General features: G+C 43.6%; 3 protein-coding genes across 3 annotated transcripts in view; all 3 read left to right on the top strand.

Annotated features, from left to right (window-relative positions):
• atg2a (autophagy related 2A) overlaps positions 1–7,372 on the top strand; it is a 28,330-nt gene extending 20,958 nt beyond the window's left edge. Inside the window, exons 32-39 of the mRNA XM_014198963.2 lie at positions 2,184–2,370; positions 3,547–3,712; positions 3,808–3,877; positions 3,983–4,065; positions 4,153–4,274; positions 4,467–4,621; positions 4,971–5,126; positions 5,267–7,372. Of these exons, the coding sequence (XP_014054438.2) occupies positions 2,184–2,370; positions 3,547–3,712; positions 3,808–3,877; positions 3,983–4,065; positions 4,153–4,274; positions 4,467–4,621; positions 4,971–5,126; positions 5,267–5,503 (1,176 nt within the window). The 3' untranslated portion in view covers positions 5,504–7,372. The remainder of the gene's footprint in view (positions 1–2,183; positions 2,371–3,546; positions 3,713–3,807; positions 3,878–3,982; positions 4,066–4,152; positions 4,275–4,466; positions 4,622–4,970; positions 5,127–5,266) is intronic.
• Positions 7,373–7,690: 318 nt separating this feature from the next.
• trmt112 (tRNA methyltransferase activator subunit 11-2) lies at positions 7,691–9,101 on the top strand. Its single transcript, NM_001141180.1, has 3 exons — positions 7,691–7,903; positions 8,023–8,081; positions 8,838–9,101. Exons 1-3 carry the CDS (start codon positions 7,829–7,831, stop codon positions 8,893–8,895), a joined length of 192 nt encoding a protein of 63 aa, NP_001134652.1. The 5' UTR covers positions 7,691–7,828; the 3' UTR covers positions 8,896–9,101.
• Positions 9,102–12,985: 3,884 nt separating this feature from the next.
• tgfb5 (transforming growth factor, beta 5) lies at positions 12,986–20,335 on the top strand. The gene is made up of 7 exons (XM_014198968.2): positions 12,986–14,291; positions 15,210–15,373; positions 16,814–16,946; positions 17,146–17,256; positions 17,466–17,652; positions 17,937–18,090; positions 19,869–20,335. Exons 1-7 carry the CDS (start codon positions 13,898–13,900, stop codon positions 20,025–20,027), a joined length of 1,302 nt encoding a protein of 433 aa, XP_014054443.1. The 5' UTR covers positions 12,986–13,897; the 3' UTR covers positions 20,028–20,335.
• The last annotated feature ends 232 nt before the right edge of the window (positions 20,336–20,567 follow it).

The raw sequence follows: 20,567 nt of genomic DNA, 5'->3' as shown, positions 1-20,567 counted from the left end.
CGACATTGTTGCAACCCCTATTACTAGTCTGTTCAACCTCTTTCGTATCCTCTGAGATTCCTAAAGATTGTAAAGCTGCCTCGGTCATCCCCCTCTTCAAAGGGGGAGACACTCTAGACCCAAACTAAAAAAATGTATAAACTCTAGGCCCAAACTGTTACAGACCTATATCCATCCTGCCCTGCCTTTCTAAAGTCTTTGAAAGCCAAGTTAACAAACAGATCACTGACCATTTCGAATCCCAACGTACCTTCTCCGCTGTGCAATCCAGTTTCCGAGCTGGTCACGGGTGGCACCTCAGCCACGCTCAAGGTACTAAACGATATCATAACCGCCATCGATAAAAGACAGTACTGTGTAGCTGTCTTCATCGACCTGGCCAAGGCTTTCGACTCTGTCAATCACCGTATTCTTATCGGCAGACTCAACAGCCTTGGTTTCTCAAATGACTGCCTCACCTGGTTCACCAACTACTTCTCTGATAGAGTTCAGTGTGTTAAATCGGAGGGCCTGTTGTCCGGAACTCTGGCAGTCTCTATGGGGGTGCCACAGGTTTCAATTCTCGGGCCGACTCTTTTCTCTCTATATATCAACGCTCTTGCTGCGGGTGATTCCTTGATCCACCTCTACGCAGACGACACCATTCTGTATACACATCTAGCCCTTCTTTGGACACTGTGTTAACAAACCTCCAAACAAGCTTCAATGCTGTACAACACTCCTTCCGTGGCCTCCAACTGCTCTTAAACGCTAGTAAAACTAAATGCATGCTCTTCAACCGATCGCTGCCCGCACCCGCCCAACTAGCATCACTACTCTTGATGGTTCTGACTTAGAATATGTGGACAACTACAAATACCTAGGTGTCTGGATAGACTGTAAACTCTCCTTCCAGACTCATATTATGCATCTCCAAAATTAAATCTAGAATCGGCTTCCTATTTCACAACAAAGCCTCCTTCACTCACGCTGCCAAACATACCCTCGTAAAACTGACTATCCTACCGATCCTCGACTTCGGCGATGTAATTTACAAAATAGCCTCCAACACTCTACTCAGCAAACTGGATGCAGTCTATCACAGTGCCATTTACATTTTAGTCATTTAGCAGACGCTCTTATCCAGAGCGACTTACAGTAGTGAATGCATACATTTCATACATTTTTTTTTTGTACTGGCCCCCCTCTACCAACTGAGCCACAGGGAAGACATGCATATCATTTCATGCATTTTTTAAATTTAATTTAATTTTTTGTACTGGCCCCCCATGGGAATCGAACCCACAACCCTGGCATTGCACACACCATGCTGGCGTTGCAAACACCATGCTCTACCAACTGAGCCACAGTTGGCACTATGCATTGGGGCAGGCAGCATTCTCCTGGCATTCGCCAAAGCCCCGTATACCACCCACCACTGCGACCTGTGTGCTCTCGTCGGCTGGCCCTCGCTACATATTCGTCGCCAGACCCACTGGCTCCAGGTCATCTATAAGTCTTTGCTAGGTAAAGCTCCACCTTATCTCAGCTCACTGGTCACCATAACAACACCCACCCGTAGCACACGCTCCAGCAGGTATATCTCACTGGTCATCCCCAAAGCCAACACATCCTTTGGCCGCCTTTCCTTCCAGTTCTCTGCTGCCAATGACTGGAACGAATTGCAAAATCACTGAAGTTGGAGACCTATATCTCTCTCACTAACTTTAAGCATCAGCTATCTGAGCAGCTTACCGATCGCAGCAGCTGTACATAGCCCATCTGTAAATAGCCCATCCAACTACCTACCTCATCCCCATATTGTTTTTATTTACTTTTTTGCTCTTTTGCACACCAGTATTTCTACTTGCACATCATCATCTGCACATTTATCACTCCAGTGTTAATTTGCTAAATTGTAATTACTTTGCTACTATGGCCTATTTATTGCCTTACCTCCTTACTCCATTTGCACACACTGTATATAGATTTTTCTATTGTGTTATTGACTGTACTTTTGTTTATCCCACGTGTAACTCTGTTGTTTTTTGTCACACTGCTTTGCTTTATCTTGGCCAGGTCGCAGTTGTAAATGAGAACTTGTTCTCAACAAGCCTACCTGGTTAAAAAAAGGTGAAATAAAAATAAATAAAGTGTTCTATGATATTGGGTTCTAATGTGCTGTCTATGTCTGTGTGTCCCAGTTAACAGTGAAGGCCCTGCAGGTGTGTCCAGACTCAGGTGTAGGTGGTCCAGAGTGTTGTTTAAGAATCAGCCTCCTCCCCCTCCGACTCAACATCGACCAGGATGCCTTGTTCTTCCTGAAGGATTTCTTCAGTAGTCTGGCTGCTGGAGTTAACCCCTACCTGCCTATGGATCCTGCAGCTGAGGGTGAGCACCATCACTGTGTTTTTTTTGTACTCTACAAAAAAGCTTTTTCCTGCTCAGGTCACATGAATCAGGAAAACAGTCATACATAGCATTCATTTGTGGTGCTCTGTATCATACACACTATATATACAAAAGTATATGAACACCCCTTCAAATGAGTGGATTCGGTTATTTCAGCCACACCTGTTGCTGACGGGTGTATAAAATCGAGCACACAGCCATGCAATCTCCATAGACAAACATTGTTAGTAAAATGGCCTTATTGAACAGTGACATTCAACGTGGCACCGTCATAGGATGCCACCTTTCCAACAAGTCAGTTCGTCACATTTCTGCCCTGCTAGAGCTGCCCCGGTCAACTGTAGGTTCTGTTATTGTGAAGTGGAAACATCTAGGAGCGACACCGGCTCAGCCACGAAGTGGTAGGCCAAACAAGCTCACAGAACATGACCGCCAAGTGCTGAAGCGTATAGCATGTAAAAATCGTCTGTCCTTGGTTGCAACACTCACTACCAAGTTCCAAAATGCCTCTGGAAGCAACGCCAGCACAATAAATGTTCATTGGGAGCTTTATTAAATGGGTTTCCATGGCCAAGCAGCTGCATACAAACCTAAGATCACCATGTGCAATGCCAAGCATCGGCTAGAGTGGTGTAAAGCTTGCTGCTATTAGACTCCTGGAGCAGTGGAAACGCGTTCTCTGGAGTGATGAATCACGTTTCATCATCTGGCAGTCCAACGGACAAATCTGGGTTTGGCGGATGCCAGGAATAATTCTACCTGCCCAAATGCATAGTGCCAACTGTAAAGTTTGGTAGAGGAGGAATAATGGTCTGGGGCTGTTTCTCATGGTTCGGGCTAGGCCCCTTAGTTCCAGTGAAGGGAAATCTTAACGCTACAGCATACAATGACATTCTCGACGATTCTGTGCTTCCCCAAACTGTTGGCACAAATGTGTGAGGCCCTTTCCTGTTTCAGCATGTTAATGTCCCTGGGCACAAAGTGAGGTCCATACAGAAATGGTTTGTCGAGGCTCCTGAGTGGCGCAGCGGTCTAAAGCACTGCAACACAGGGTTGCGGCGTCACTACAGCCTGGGGTTCGATCCCAGTATATCCTCCTCAACCACTCAATACTTTCTCCTATTTTCTTCATTTTCTCTCTCTGTCCTTTCACAGTGAAGACGGACCCTTCTCAGAAGCCCACTGAAGATGGGGTCATTGGCACGGAGACCACTTCTGGTCTGGGTCCTGACCTCACTGCTTCTGTAGAAACCACCTATAGTGAGCAGAGCTCCTCGTCCGCTGGCTCCACCTCTTCCACTGATCAGCCAATCTACTTCCGGTAATTACTAACTTAATCATCCCAAAAAGTATTTTTTTTAAAACAAGTCTATTTCGAATGTGTCAATTATTTATTCATTGTCTTTGCTTTCTAAGGGAGTTCCGTTTCACCTCTGAAGTCCCCATCTGGCTTGACTACCAGGGCAAGCATGTGGTCATTGAGCAGGTGAAAGGACAAAGGACATTTTAACTGCGATGCTTTGTCAGTGAACTCATCTCTGTGGTTATGTTATGTCACACACTTGACCTTTGCACTGTGATTGTTTCCTAGGGAACGTTTGCAGGGATTCTTATTGGTCTGGCCCAGCTGAATTGCTCTGAACTGAAGCTGAAGAGACTTTGCTGCCGACACGGGTACAACAACACTAACTCTGTGGGGTTTCTGTGGAGTCTGAAGCAAGTGTCTTTTTCTTAACGCTTTTCTCTATCTCTTCCTCCCAGACTTCTAGGTGTAGATAAGGTGATTCAGTACGCTGTCACTGAGTGGCTGACAGACATCAGAAAGAACCAGCTGCCGGGCATTCTGGGAGGTGTAGGCCCCATGCACTCTGTAGTTCAGCTGTGTAAGTACGGGAAGTGACATCACTTGTATGGTGTTCTTTGTTTCTTTGCCGTTGTCCCTTTAGTAGTTCCTGAGTTATAACCATAGTAATACAATTGTTCTCTTGCAGTATGGTTTATAGCTAGGCTACTTTCACAACCTCATTTAGTGTTGATCTCAATAGTTTTTTTTGTGTAACTTTCTCTCTGTCTAGTCCATGGAGTGAGGGACTTGTTCTGGATGCCCATAGAGCAGTACAGGCGGGATGGCCGCATTATCCGGGGTCTCCAGCGGGGAGCAGCGTCCTTCGGTACCTCCACTGCCTCTGCTGCTCTGGAGCTCAGCAACAGACTGGTGCAGGCCATACAGGTACTACTGACCTCTGACCTCTAACCACAGACTATTAGCAGGCAACAGACTGTCCGTAGGCCACACAGCAGTAGAATACCAATCATACGTGCAGCTCACATAGACATATAGGTTGAAACAATGCGTCCCATGTACTACACACCATACATGTTAATACCACTATTCTTAGTCATGTATCATAGATTGTGGCCAAAGGGTTAGGATACCTAAACCATGTAGGAAAGAACTGAAAGACTCGAAGCAACCATACAGGTAGAAGCCACTGGGACCAGTAATACAGATTCCTCCAATGCTTTGATGTGCTTCACTCTCTTACAGAGTTGTAATAATCCTGCTCTTTCTCCTCAAGGCCACAGCGGAGACGGTGTACGACATCCTGTCCCCAACGCCCCCCCTGAACCGTTACATCACAGAGGGCCGACCGCCCTCCAACCAGCCCCGCCGCGCCCACCAGCCTGCCGACCTCAGAGAGGGTGTGGCTAAGGCCTATGACACTGTCAGAGAGGTACATGTTCTACTGATAAATACATTTATTTAAATCAATCATTTTAGAATGACAATAAAAGGCCTAGCACTCTCACTAACACTCATTCTCACACATGCACACTTCTCTTCCTCACCCTCTGTTTTCTGTCTGTTTCCCAGGGTATGATGGACACAGCTCAAACGCTATGTGACGTGGCGTCTCGCGGGCATGAGCAGAAAGGTCTGCCTGGTGCTGTGGGCGGAGTCCTGCGTCAGATCCCGCCCACCGTCGTCCGTCCCTTAATAGTGGCGTCCGAGGCAGCGTCCAACCTACTGGGGGGCATGCGGAACCAGATCAAGCCAGATGCACGGAAGGAGGACTTCTTAAAATGGCGCTCCGACGAAGGCCAAGAGTGAGGATTCTGGTGGTGGCTGGGTTAAAGGTTAAGGATATGGTGGTGAAGTTATGTGGCTGAACCGATGAAGGAAGTGAATGTGTGAGTGAATTTTTAATGCAAAAAAACCTAACTACTGCGGAGTGATTGACACCCAGTATTTTATGTGGCTCCAGATGGATCGAGATACATTTTTAGTTTTCTTTCTTCAACGCAATCAAATAGAGTTCAGTTCACTCTCCTTGCAGCAGTATGTACATGATGCAGATACTCTACCTTTTATTAGTACGGAAACATATCACTGTCATTCTGGGTTGACTTCTTGTTTAGCCGTCAACGCTGACAAAGGGCATACAGGGCTCTAGTCTAGTATAAAGTCTGTAGTAGGTGGGATTAAACGTATTAATCAGTAGCTCTCCCAGCCTTCTGTTGATCAGACTATGGGCCGGTTTCCCAGATTGAGATTAAACCTATTCCTGGACTGAAAAGCACCTTGAATGGCGATCCTTAATTGAGCATGCATTTTAGGAGTAGGCTTAATCTGAGTCCGGGAACTCATTCTATTGGAGGGTCACATCCTCTATTCCTTTGAGATATGGATGGAGGAGACTGAAGAAACTATATTATAGTGGCCTTTGCTGAGATTCTTACAAAGGTTAGGAATGTCATAGTTCCTCAACTCAAAATGCAACTCTGTGATTGTTCTATCCTAGCCTGTACACATCCCCACCCCAGTGTTTGTGCCATAAGCTTTTTCAATGCTGAGTTCCCTCGCCTCTCCCCCTTTTGGTTTTAAATCAATGTCTACTTTTATTGCCTTCCTGAAAACTATACTCATCTCTCTATATGCTTACTTGTTCATATTTGACCAATGGACACAATGGCCTGGTTGTATTAACTAGATGCAGTCATGGGAGAATATGGATGATGAACTGAACAAACTAGAGAAATGTCCTTTCCTCTCTGTCAAATGGCTTTCCTTGCTTTTAATGCTTGCCAGCGTTTGGTCATCAATTTGTACTTACTGTTTTGTTTCTGTCAGAGCAAGATGTCCCCCTCAGGGTCTTGAACCTTATCACAAGTCTGGTTCCTTCCTCTCAACAGAAAATTATCTTCTTCGTCTCGTTAGTTGCCTTCCCGCGTTTTTTTTTTTTTTTGTATTTTTCTAATTATGTTAAACACTAGTATTAATTATCATATTAATTTTCAAAATAACAGTGTTGGTGGGATGTCTGAAGGGTTAAGACATGGGGGGAAAAAAGGGGGTTTGTGGTCAAACGTTTTACATTTTTATCTTTTGTTCAATATGTTTAAGGAATATATGTTTAGGTATGTGTGTGCATAAAATGGAGTTTGTGTGTGTGTGGGTGGGTTAGTGGTTTCTTGTGAGGGTGACCCTTTGGTTATATTGGTCACACCTCTGTGTTAGACGGCAGATCCAACCCGCTTGCTTACAGCTGCACTAGGGTCTGACAGCATACTTTTGTATATTAAGACATCGTGGAGCCGGGGGCAAGATATGGCTAGGAAAACATGCCTCAATCCAGGGATGAGAAATGTTTTGGTACTCAAAATTGTCCCATTATCCTAAGAAGTCGTTCAATCTTCTTGGTGTAACAGTTGGGATAATGGGACAATTCGGAGTACGACTCATTTCTCATCCCTGCATTGAGGTACGTATTCTGAGCCATATCTCCCGCCGGCGCCGCATTGTCTTAATTTACAGAGGAATGCTGTCTGACCCTAGTGCAACTGTAAACAAGCGGATCGGACCTGCCGGCTAACCTCTGTGTATTTACTATATCATATCTGTAAGAATGACCTGTATAATATTAAGACAATGAGTACACATATTAATACAAAAAATAAAACATGAATATAAAAAACTTAACATGGTTTTGTGCTTTTTTTTTTCTTTTCTTTTTTACAGTTGACCAAATAAATAAAAGATTGTGACATGCTGTTTTCTTAGGTCTGTCTTTATGTAGTGTTGTGGTGTCTCTCTTATCATGTGTGTTTTGTCCTATATTTTTATTTTTAATCCCAACCCCCGTCCCCGCAGGACGACCAAATAAGAATTTGTTCTTAACTGATTTGCCTAGTCAATTTATATTTTTATCTGATTTCCGGAAACCGTTTGTACTGCTAGGAACCTTTTTTTAGGAGGATCTGTGTTTGGGGGAAGCTGTTCACTGTTGCAATTTCGACATTTCCGGTCCACATGTAAACGCGTTGTTTTTAGTTTGCACGGTAAATAATTATAGTTACTGTAGATACAGTATATATTGACAAAGCTACTGGTTCTCACTTTCTTTGATTATATAAGCGACATTCATAGACTCTAAGCATGAAACTACTGACGCACAACATGTTGACATCTCACGTGAAAGGGGTAACCAAAGGATACCCTCTCCTCATCAAGGTAAGGAAGTCTGCTCAAAACTAGCGTGCAGAGTTGCGGCAACTTGCAATGTGTGAAATGCACCACTTATTTAGCTAGCTAATATGTGCTTTTTTTCATCCCCTTTGTGCGGATCCCAGGCGACGGAGGTGAAAGTGAGTGAGGTGGAGTTTAATCCCAATTTCGTGAGTCGAATGATCCCCAAATTGGAGTGGAGCGCTCTGGTTCAGGCGGCTGATGGGGTTAGTCCGTCTGTCTGACTAACCATAACACACTTGTACAAAGTCATTTCAAGCTACTGTATCCAACAGAGGTAGAATAGTTAGCTAGGCCAACAGCCTAGATGACATGTAGACTAACTATACTTGGGTCTGATACAGAAAGGCTTTACCTAAATTGTTGTTATAGTGATTGTGGTTGTATGGCAATATCACTGTCTTCGTGTATATCCTAATTCCTAACTGTGGTCTTTTCTCCAGCTGGGGCATCTCCAAGATTTACCTGCAGAACTGGTCACGGACTATGAGAATAATGAAGACTTCCTGCGTAAAGTACACAGGGTTCTGCTGGAGGTGAGGTTCACCATAAATAACCTGATGTTGTTCATTACTTAGTTCTATCTGCTACTATTTTGGTTGGTAGAAAGAAGCGTAATGCATTTATTGTGGGAATATGAGGACATCTAGTGGTCAGGTTAGGTAGTGTCCGTCATGTTCCCTCTTGGCACTTTCATTCTGCTTGATAAAAAGGGATTGTAGGTTTAACCCTATTTTCACACACACGCAGAGTAACTACAGATGATGTGACGTTTATCTGTCTCTCTGTCCAGGTGGAGGTGCTGGAAGGGTGTCTGCAGTGCCCCGAGTCTGGCCGTGAGTTCCCCATCTCTCGGGGGGTCCCCAACATGCTGCTGAACGAGGACGAGGCATAGAGGGGGGTTGGTTATACGCTAACCCCCCTCATCCACCACCCTCTCACCCCAACCGTTCATTGTATGGGACTGCTGGCATTAGAAGTGAGGGAAAACTGGACTCTTGTTTGAGTGTATAGGAAAAAATACCACACTGTTGAATTGGTTATATAGTATAGTACCTGGGGCAATGAAATGTGAACACACTGCTGCCCCATGAAAACCACAGAACGGATCTGAATGCTTCTACATTGTCCAATATCTGTGAGCTGATTTTGTTTTATTTATTTTTATAAAAATGTTTCGGTGAATTTTTTGCCGTAGAAGTACAACTCCTTGGTTTCCTTGATACCCTAAACTGCTTTCCCTTGTAATTAAGTAACACAGATAAATAAATACCGGTACACACCAACTACATAATGTAACAAAAATACATATCAATACTATATATAGTCATGAATGAAAGGTGAAGTATGTCAAACTGTGATACAGTTGAAGTCGGAGGTTTACATACACTTAGGTTGGAGCCATTAAAACTCATTTTTCAACCACTCCACAAATTTCTTGTTAACGAACTATAGTTTTGCATGACACAGGTCATTTTTCCAACAATTGTTTACAGATTATTTCACTTATAATTCACTGTATCACAATTTAGTTTACATACACTAAGTTGACTGTGCCTTTAAACAGCTTGGAAAATTCCAGAAAATGTTATGGCTTTAGAAGCTTCTGATAGGCTAATTGACATCATTTGAGTCAATTGGAGGTGCACCTGTGGATGTATTCCAAGGCCTACCTTCAAACCCAGTGCCTCTTTGATTTTCTCATGATGTCAAGCAAAGGAAATCAGTCAAGAGATCAGAAAAAAAATTGTAGACCTCCACAAGTCTGGTTCATCGTCGGGAGCAATTTCCAAACACCTGAAGGTACCACGTTCATCTGTACAAACAATAGTACACAAGTATAAACACCATGGGATCATACCGCTCAGGAAGGAGACGCGTTCTGTCTCCTAGAGATGAACGTACTTTGGTGCGAAAAGTGCAAATCAATCCCTGAACCACATTAAAGGACCTTGTGAAGATGGTGGAAGAAACAGTATATATCCACAGTAAAACGAGTCCTATATTGACATAACCTGAAAGGCCGCTCAGCAAGGAAGAAGCCACTGCTCCAAAACCGCCATTAAAAAAGCCAGACTACGGTTTGCAACTGCACATGGGGACAAAGATCGTACTTTTAGGAGAAATGTCCTCTTGTCTGATGAAACAAAAATAGAACTGCTTGGCCATAATGGCCATCTTTATGTTTGGAGGAAAAAGGGAGAGGGTTGCAAGCCGAAGAACACCATCCCAACCGTGAAGCACGGGGGTGGCAGCATCATGTTGTGGTGGTGCTTTGCTACAGGAGGGACTGGTGCACTTCACAAAATAGATGGCATCATGAGGTGGGAAAATATTGTGGATATATTGAAGCAACATCTCAAGACATCAGTCAGGAAGTTAAAGCTTGGTCGCAAATAGGTCTTCCAAATGGACAATGACCCCAAGGTATTGGAGTGGCCATCACAAAGCCCTGACCTCAATCCCATAGACAATTTGTGGGCAGAACTAAAAAGCATGTGCGAGCAAGTAGGCCTACAAACCTGACTCAGTTACACCAGCTCTGTCAGGAGGAATGGGCCAAAATTCACCCAACTTATTGTGGGAAGCTTGTGGAAGGCTAGCTGAAAAGTTTCACCCAAGTTAAACAATTTAAAGGCAATGCTACCAAATACTAATTGAGTGTATGTAAAGTTCTGACCCACTGGGAATGTGATGAAAGAAATAAAAGCTTAAATAAATCATTCTCTCAACTATTATTCTGACATTTCACATTCTTAAAATAAAATGGTGATCCTAACTGACCTAAAATGAGATTTTTACTAGGATTAAATGTCAGGAATTGTGAAAAACTGAGTTTAAATGTATTTGGCTAAGGTGTATGTAAACTTACGACTTCAACTGTAAATCATCAAATCAAAGTGTATTGGTCACGTACACGGTTTAGCCTGTGTTTTGCGGTGCAGCAAAATGCTTATGTTACTAGCTCCTAACAATGCAGTCAAATGTCAAACAGCTAAAATATGTAGAAAAAATACAAAAAAAAGAAAGGAAAGAAATCAAGGATGGCGGGAGGAATCAAATTAATTCAATTTACAACGAATTCCATTAACAACCCAAATAGCACTCTAGCAGTATCAAAATGCAATCTACATATGTACACTGGGGGAATTTACACAACCTATACTAAGAATGATATGTACAGCAGTAGATGCACTATATATATATAAAAGTATGTGGCCACACATTCAAATTAGTTGATTTGGTTATTTCAGCCACACCTGTTGCTGACAGGTATATAAAATTGAGCACACAACCATGCAATCTCCAAAGACAAACATTGGCACCAACGTGGCACTATCATATGATGCAACCATTCCAACAAGTCAGTTTGTCAAATTTCTGCCTTGCTAGAGCTGCCCCAGTCAACTGCAAGTGCTGTTATTGTGATGTGGAAACGTCTAGGAGCAACAATGGCTCAGCTGCGAAGTAGTATGCCAAACAAGCTCACAGAACGGGATAGTCGAGTGCTGAAGCTCGTAGCGCATATAAATCGTCTGTTCTCGGTTGCAACACTAACTAGTGAGTTACCACCTGCCTCTGGAAGCAACGTCAGCACAAGAACTGTTCGTCTGTAGCTTCATGAAATGGGTTTCCATGGCCGAGCAGCCGCACACAAGCCTAAGATCACCATGTGCAATGCCAAGTGTCAGCTGGAGTGGTGTAAAGCTTGCCACCATTGGACTCTGGAGAAGTGGAAATGCGTTCTCTGGTGTGATGAATCACACTTCACCATCTGGCAGTCCAACGGACGACTCTGGGTTTGGTGGATACCAGGAGAACGCTACCTGCCCGAGTGAAACGGGAGTGACCAGTGGTTCAATGTCTCTATAACATGGGACAGCAGCGTTTGTGTGTGTGCGTGCGTGCGTGTGAGAGAGAGAGAGAGCGAGAGAGAGAGAGAACCATATCCTTGAGTTTGTTGTTGCAGGCAGGAGAACTGCTAGGAGATAGATGACGTGGCAAGCCGTGACTATATTTGGACTGAGGAAAAGTGAAAAAGCTCCAGCCAGGGATAAGTTGTTTTTGAGTAAGTATTTTTATACCCACACATTGCAATTCTACAACTAACCACTAGGCCCCTTTGATCCATTAACCACAGGTCAGACAGTAACACTGGCTGTTGCCAAACATCCCTAGATCCACGTAGGCAAAATTTGCTCTGAGCAGCCATGGGGGTGCACCGTCTGAGGCTCTGGGGCACAGCATGATGAAACAAGAAAGTGCTTGTTCCCAAACTTCCCCTGCAGTGTTATCATTTTTAGAAAACTTGCCAGGAGAGAAAAAAGCCTGCCACAAGCCTTTGGGCTGCTTGCGTCTCTTTCTGTCTCTCTTTCTCTCTGTAGTACCTATCCCTTCTACTTACTGCAATTACAGCCTTGGAGCCGAAACTATAATAACAGTATAATGGGATGGGGAGAGAGCTACAATAAAAGCCTCCTTTGACAGATTAACAGTCCCAGGCTTCTGAACTGTAATTAACAATGAGACTGGGAAGAAGAGTAAGAGAGAGGGAAGGAGGGAGAGAGAGAGAAAGAAAGAGAGAGACAGGGTGGGACTGAATAACTGGGCTACTCATTTATTATAACTGAAAATTAAAAGATTGAAATAAATACTAGATATGGGACAAGTGGTCTACATTTATGTAGGACACACTTAGGAGACATGTCACAGTTATGGAAATAACTAGAGGGAAGACGAATGAGACCAGGATCAGTCAAATATGACAAGCCAAGGAATTAGCATACTCCATCGATCACTTTTTTGCTTTCCAATGGAGACTGGGTAACATGGACAAATCATGGACAGGTTTTAGGCCTGGCTACTGATCAAGTGGTGGTTTTGACATGTTTCAAGAGGATACTTACCTGAGGATAGAAGGGTGGCCTGTGCAAACATTTTTGTGGTGTGGAGAATTTCCCAAAATATATCTGCCAGATTTTTTTTTGTGTGTGTGTGTGTGTGTGTGTGTGTGTGTATACACACACTCTGAATTGATGAGAGGGAGATATCTACATAATGACACATACCCATCACCCACTGTGTCTCTCGTTCTGTCTGTTGCTTTGTCTGTCTGTCTCTCTCCTTCACACACACACACACCTTGCATTGCACACTGAAGTTACTGTCCCACAGCTCTGGATGATTTCTTTTCTTGCCAAGGAATGAAAGAGTGGCATCAGACCTTTTTGCTGTAGTGGATCGTTTCCCCCCCTCTGATATCCACATCAGAAGAATCAAGAGGAGGATTAGATTTTTCTTAATGTTCTAAGGATGGGACTGTACCAACGCTTACCCTAAGCTCTATAATATATTTCAACTTTTCTGGAGGAGTTTTATTTTTCGGGAGTACAAATATTTCTTCCATAGAGGATTTAATCATATTCTAACTTTTATGTAGTGTGAAAGAATTTGACTAGCCAAACATGCTGATTGGTTTACGTCTCAACATTTTCTCAAAATGTTTGTAAATTCATAGCCAATGACTATAATTTATTTAACCAGTGAAGTCACCCTTATAGCAGGAATCTATAGCATTCACTTCCGAGAATAAAAAATAAAAGAATACTTATGGGCAGTGATTTTCTTTCATTTGCTCAGAGGTGGCTCTCAGAGAAGAACATGAACAAACATACACTTTCCAAATTATTTGATAGAACTTTGCAATGTACGACATGGGCTGAAGTCTTAAATTTACATTACATGTTTGTCATTTAGCACTCTTAAATTGTAGTTGTATTTCTTTTTCACTATTATTTGGCAGATTTTTTTCGGGTTTTTTACGTGTTAGAAGTTTTTCAAACGTAAATTCTCTGTTAAAGTTTACACTCTGGGAGTTGCTAAAACATTCGCCAGTGCGCATTGGATTCCACACAGGTCCTCAGTGCGCATTGGACTGCACCGGACAGACACAGACTGAAAGATTCCTGAAGATTTCATATGGAGCCGAGTGAGTCCGTTCACCAATCTGACCACCGGACTATGTGGCTCACCCACCTCGCCTTGCTGCTGCTCCGGCTGGCGGTGTCCGCGGAGGGGCTCTCCACCTGCCAATCATTCAGCCTGGATGATCAGAAGTCCAAGCGCATCGAGGCCGTTCGGGGTCAGATCCTCAGCAAGCTCCGCTACCGGAGCCCACCGGAGCCCCCCGCACCGAGCCCACAGCCCGAGACTGTGCCCGCCGAGGTGATGCTGCTCTACAACAGCACTCGGGAGCTGCTGAAGGAGCGTGCGCGCCAGGCCGAGTCCGCGTGCGACCGGGAGAGCAGCGAGGAGGATTATTATGCAAAAGAGGTTCAGCGCATAGACATGCTTCCGCAGCGCACAGACATCAGTAAGTGGAGCTTTCCACAATCATAATTTCAATATATGTCGCAAATCAATCGTGGTCCCTTTTTATGTCAGTGATTTATTTTAAAAAAAAAACTTATACAGCACTATAACGCATATGCGTAATCATCTCCAACCACCAATCTGATTACAAAAAATCTTTTTTTACAGATACTTTTGAAAAACTACATGATTGCTTCTTGGATTACTTTTACATTCAGAAAGGATGTTCGCGGAAAAAAAATACATGATGACATATTTTGTTTTATCAATGACATTCAATTCAGCACTGAAAAAATGCGTTCCACCTGAGTGTCTGACCATAGGTCAGAGACCACTATGACGACACACCAAATGCTTTTGAAGGATCCCTTTTGTCTTCTTCTAATGCCTCTTAAGGGGAAAGTAATCCAAAAGTAACGAAGTAATCCGATCGTGGTACTGAGTTTGGGTAATCCAAAAATGACGTTGCTGATTACAATTTTGGACAGGTTGTAACTAACGGATTACATTTAGAAAGTAACCAACCCACCCTTGCCAAGTTGTCAACCATTTGTCAGATACCTCGATGACTTAGGATATGTGTGTGAGACGCTCAGATAGCCTATACAATATTTAGCATATACTGTAGATTCAAATCAAACTTTATTTGTCACATGCGCCGAATAAAACAAGTGTAGACCTTACCGTGAAATGCTTACTTACAAGCCCTTAACCGACAGTGCAGTTCAAGAAGAGTTTACCAAATATTTACCAATAAACTAAAGTAAAAAAATAATAAAAAGTAACAATAAAATAACAATAACGAGGGGGTACCGGTACCGAGTCAATGTGCAGGGGTGAAGATTGCATATTTATGAATGAATTGATGTCCAGTTATTAGTATTTGTAATAAGTCGTATATCTCTTACCACTCCCATAGATGCAGTGAACCCTCCAATTCCCAGCCCATATTACAGAGTGGTGGGGTTCGATGTGAGTGGTGTGGACAGGAACTCCAGCACCCTGGTCAAAGCCGAGTTCAGAATCTACAGAGCACCCAACCCCCAGGCCCGCACCTCAGAGCAGAGAGTAGAGATCTATCAGGTACTGACAACATTACACCATCACTTACCTGCACCAGGTAGACCCATCACAATACCATATACCCACTCCAGGTATCACAATACCATATACCCACTCCAGGCATCACAATACCATATACCCACTCCAGGCATCACAATACCATATACCCACTCCAGGCATCACAATACCATATACCCACTCCAGGTATCACAATACCATATACCCACTCCAGGCATCACAATACCATATACCCACTCCAGGCATCACAATACCATATACCCACTCCAGGCATCACAATACCATATACCCACTCCAGGCATCACAATACCATATACCCACTCCAGGCATCACAATACCATATACCCACTCCAGGTATCACAATACCATATACCCACTCCAGGTATCACAATACCATATACCCACTCCAGGCATCACAATACCATATACCCACTCCAGGTATCACAATACCATATACCCACTCCAGGCATCACAATACCATATACCCACTCCAGGCATCACAATACCATATACCCACTCCAGGCATCACAATACCATATACCCACTCCAGGCATCACAATACCATATACCCACTCCAGGTATCACAATACCATATACCCACTCCAGGTATCACAATACCATATACCCACTCCAGGCATCACAATACCATATACCCACTCCAGGGATCACAATACCATATACCCACTCCAGGTATCACAATACCATATACCCACTCCAGGCATCACAATACCATATACCCACTCCAGGTATCACAATACCATATACCCACTCCAGGCATCACAATACCATATACCCACTCCAGGTATCACAATACCATATACCCACTCCAGGTATCACAATACCATATACCCACTCCAGGTATCACAATACCATATACCCACTCCAGGCATCACAATACCATATACCCACTCCAGGTATCACAATACCATAGAACTGCAACTGCAATACAGTGGCGTCTGAAATTATTGACACCCTTGATAAAAATGAGCAATAATGATTGTATAAAATAAATAATACAGAGCATTATTGTATGCAAAAATGTTTTGGGGAAATTATATTATTTTATACTAATACTATTACTCAGAGAAAGAGATTTTGTTTAACAAGTAATCATTTGTTTCTCTCAAAAAGGTAGGGGTTGAAATCATTGACACCGCTCAAATTCTTATAAATAAAGTAGTCAAAAGTTTAGTATTTGATCCCTTATTCCTAGTTTGTGACTCTACAAACGTGTTGGATACATTTGCAGTTCAGTTTGGTTGTGTTTCAGATTATTTTGTGCCCAATAGAAATGAATGGTAAATAATGTAGTGTCATTTTGGAGTCACTTTTATTATAAACGCTCCCTAGTGCCAGCTGTGTACTGATGTTCAAGACCATATCTACAGAGGGTTAAAAGCTATCCTCTGGTTCTCTTTGTTTCTCCCTGTATGTCTCTGTCAGGTGATAAAGCCAGAAGAGCCAACAGGCCCCACGCAGAGATACATCGATTCCAGAACTGTTCGCCCACGGACCAAGGGGGCGTGGCTCTCTGTGGATGTCACAGACACTGTGAAGGACTGGCTGGCTCATAAGGGTACATTGACAAGCATACCACATGGCTCTATACCCCTTTATCTACTTAACACGTAACAAATGTAACAGATGTTACGTGACACCTTGAATGTTGTTAAGTTAGTGGTCATTGCACACACATTTAGAGCTATACATCTGTTTTCTCCTCTCACCATCTCTACCTGTGCTTTATCCTCTCATCCTCCATATCACTCTTTCAGAGAGGAACCTGGGTTTGAAGCTGGGTGTTCACTGTCCGTGCTGCACCTTCGTTCCCTCCACCAACAGCATCGTGTTCAATAAGAGTGAGCAGCTGGAGACGCGCTTCGCAGGTCTGCTTGTTCTACAACTTGTTTATGTTAAGTAACAGACACATAACACATGGCTCTTTTATTTTTTATGATTGAGCTTCTCAATTCACTAACACACAGCATTCTGGCTGACCAATGTTCCCATTACAGTATGTCTCCATGAGATCACTCCACACCAACCCTTTCTCTCTCTCCTCCTTCACCCCTCTCTTCCTCCTCCTCTTCTCAAGGCCTGGATGATGAGCTGCATCAGCAGCAGGTGTGGAAGCCGGGGGCAGGCATGGCTAAGGGCCAGGTAGAGTTTAGTACCAAGACCCCCCACCTCATCCTCACCCTGCTGCCCAGTGACAGGGTAGACAACCCGGGCAAGAAGACCCGCAAGAGGAGGGCCGCTGCAGACACCACCACCTGCTCCAGGTAGGGGAAACACTGATCCAGAAGCCAAAAACCTACATTGTTATCTACAACCATAGAATGTACTTATCAGAGCGTTCTCTTTATTTTGGTCTTTGATATACAGAATCACTACATCGTTGTTCATAGCCACATTATTGATGATTGTTGTATTGTTGTTATGAATCTATTGGAGGCTTTATAGGGAGTCTGCTAGGCTTGTAGTCCTGAAACTTATTAAGTAGGATATATCCTGTGTGGATCAGAATAAAAGAGTGTTTTCTGTCCATCTCTCCTACCTGTTGTAGGAATTCAGGCGCGGGCTGCTGTCTGCGATCGCTCTACATCGACTTCCGCCGGGACCTGAACTGGAAGTGGATCCACGAGCCGAAGGGCTACAAGGCCAATTTCTGCTCTGGCAGCTGCCCATACCTCTGGAGCGCTGACAACCACTACAACATGGTTAGTTAACCCCCAACCACTACATGGTTAGTTAACCCCCAACCACTGCAACATGGTTAGTTAACCCCCAACCACTGCAACATGGTTAGTTAACCCCCAACCACTGCAACATGGTTAGTTAACCCCCAACCACTGCAACATGGTTAGTTAACCCCCTACCACTGCAACATGGTTAGTTAACTCCCAACCACTGCAACATGGTTAGTTAACTCCCAACCACTGCAACATGGTTAGTTAACCCCCAACCACTGCAACATGGTTAGTTAACCCCCAACCACTGCAACATGGTTAGTTAACCCCCAACCACTGCAACATGGTTAGTTAACCCCCAACCACTACAACATGGTTAGTTAACCCCCAACCACTGCAACATGGTTAGTTAACCCCCAACCACTGCAACATGGTTAGTTAACCCCCAACCACTACAACATGGTTAGTTAACCCCCAACCACTACAACATGGTTAGTTAACCCCCAACCACTGCAACATGGTTAGTTAACCCCCAACCACTGCAACATGGTTAGTTAACCCCCAACCACTACAACATGGTTAGTTAACCCCCAACCACTGCAACATGGTTAGTTAACCCCCAACCACTGCAACATGGTTAGTTAACCCCCAACCACTACAACATGGTTAGTTAACCCCCAACCACTACAACATGGTTAGTTAACCCCCAACCACTACAACATGGTTAGTTAACCCCCAACCACTACAACATGGTTAGTTAACCCCCAACCACTACAGTGGCATAAATGTTCTATCACCTCAGTGACAGTCAGGTCTTATGGCTTTATTACCATACACTCACTTTTACAGCATGGCTATACAAGTAGCTGAAATGTCCTGTCATCTCAGCACCCTGCAGTCCGTTGGTTACACGTCCCAGTGCTCCTGCACAACCATATTGTTCAACACAGTAGTAGGGTTAGATGGAAGTACTTAAAGGGTTAGTGCGCCCAAATTGACAAAATGACCAATTAGTTTCTTTACCCTGTAAGCAGTCGTGGATATGTGGTGGTGTGACAGTGTTATATGATGTATTGTTTTATCTTTTGTTTTATGTGTAATACATTTACATTTACATTTTAGTCATTTAGCAGACGCTCTTATCCAGAGCGACTTACAGCAGTGAATGCATACATTTCATAGATTTTTTTTTTCTTCTGTGCTGGCCCCCCGTGGGAATCGAACCCACAACCCTGGTGTTGCAAACACCATGCTCTACCAACTGAGCTACAGTTGGTAATATAAGGGTCTTAATGTGTTTGGACCCCAGGAAGAGTGCTGCTGCCTTGGCAGTAGCTAAAGGGGATCCATAATAAACCCCCAGGAATACCAAATACAAATATGGAGAAGTTATGACAGCAGTCAATGCTTTGGTTTAGTTTCCCCGGTACTGTTTCCACATGCTAACGTTTTAGCATTTGTGGCACAAATCCCATTCAAGTCACGCAACCGTTATCATTTTTTGCTCATAACGTTCAAATCATCTATAAATGACTTTGTTGAGCTTCACAGTCAATTTTAGATACTTTCGGATGGTTTGGATATGATATGCAAAAAATTATTATATCGGTCCCATGACTTGAATGGGATTTGTGCCACAAAGGGAAACAGTGCCAGGGAAACTAAACCAAAGCATGGATCGCTTTCATACCTGGTCCATAGACTGCTTACAAGGTAAGGACACCAATGTGTCATTTTGTAATTTGGTTGAACTCTCTTTAGGTAGTATTGTTGTGATATTTCATGTTCTCTCTCACACACACACACAGATCCTGCCGCTGTATAACAAGCTGAACCCTGAGGCGTCGGCATCTCCGTGCTGCGTACCTCAGGACCTGGAGCCTCTGACCATCGTTTACTTCATGGGCCGAACGCCCAAGGTAGAGCAGCTCTCCAACATGGTGGTCAGGTCCTGCAAGTGCCGCTGACGCAGGAGCCCAGCGGCGGGAGAGGGGGAAGGAGGAGGAAAAGAGCTGGACAAAACAACTACTTGTGGTCCTCAAGCAAAAAGGACAGACTGACTCTCTTTCTATATATTCAACCCTTCATTTCACTTACACATTTTACACAGTCGGAGTCTGGCACAGCTTGTTTTCTTTCAAATCTCACAAGTATGAAACTGAGAAATTGTCTTCAGCTGTGGGTCTTTTCCCCACTTTCATAAGGTCAAAAATACTGTAAATATCTTATTCATTGAATAGCTTTATTAAACTTTATTCACGTTTTCAAAATCTTATATTAAAGTGTTTTGATTGGAAATACAATGTGTGCTTGTTGCATACGATTATGTGAACTCTGCCAAGTAGCTTTAGGCAGAGATCTGTGTGCATTTACTAAAAGGAGATGATTTTGATGTGAACTGTTGATGTGAGCTAGTTTTCCTTTGGGCTGAAAGAGAGGGAGAGAAGGAGATGAAGAGAGAAAGAGGCTGAGAGAGGATAGAAGGGAAAGAGGCTGAGAGAGAGAAG

This window comes from Salmo salar, chromosome ssa05, assembly GCF_905237065.1.
Source record: "Salmo salar chromosome ssa05, Ssal_v3.1, whole genome shotgun sequence".
Classification (NCBI taxonomy): Eukaryota; Metazoa; Chordata; class Actinopteri; order Salmoniformes; family Salmonidae; genus Salmo; species Salmo salar.
This window is presented reverse-complemented; position numbering and strand designations above follow the sequence as displayed.

Bases quoted from the DNA above. Each gene is read 5' to 3' on its own strand.
- trmt112 (NM_001141180.1), top strand. From the start codon at position 7,829: ATGAAACTACTGACGCACAACATGTTGACATCTCACGTGAAAGGGGTA. The intron at 7,904-8,022 runs GTAAGGAAGTCT...TGCGGATCCCAG, and splicing joins GATACCCTCTCCTCATCAAG to GCGACGGAGGTGAAAGTGAG. The intron at 8,082-8,837 runs CCCCAAATTGGA...TATACGCTAACC, and splicing joins AATTTCGTGAGTCGAATGAT to CCCCTCATCCACCACCCTCT.
- tgfb5 (XM_014198968.2), top strand. From the start codon at position 13,898: ATGGAGCCGAGTGAGTCCGTTCACCAATCTGACCACCGGACTATGTGG. The intron at 14,292-15,209 runs GTAAGTGGAGCT...CCACTCCCATAG, and splicing joins TCCGCAGCGCACAGACATCA to ATGCAGTGAACCCTCCAATT. The intron at 16,947-17,145 runs GTACATTGACAA...TCACTCTTTCAG, and splicing joins GGACTGGCTGGCTCATAAGG to AGAGGAACCTGGGTTTGAAG.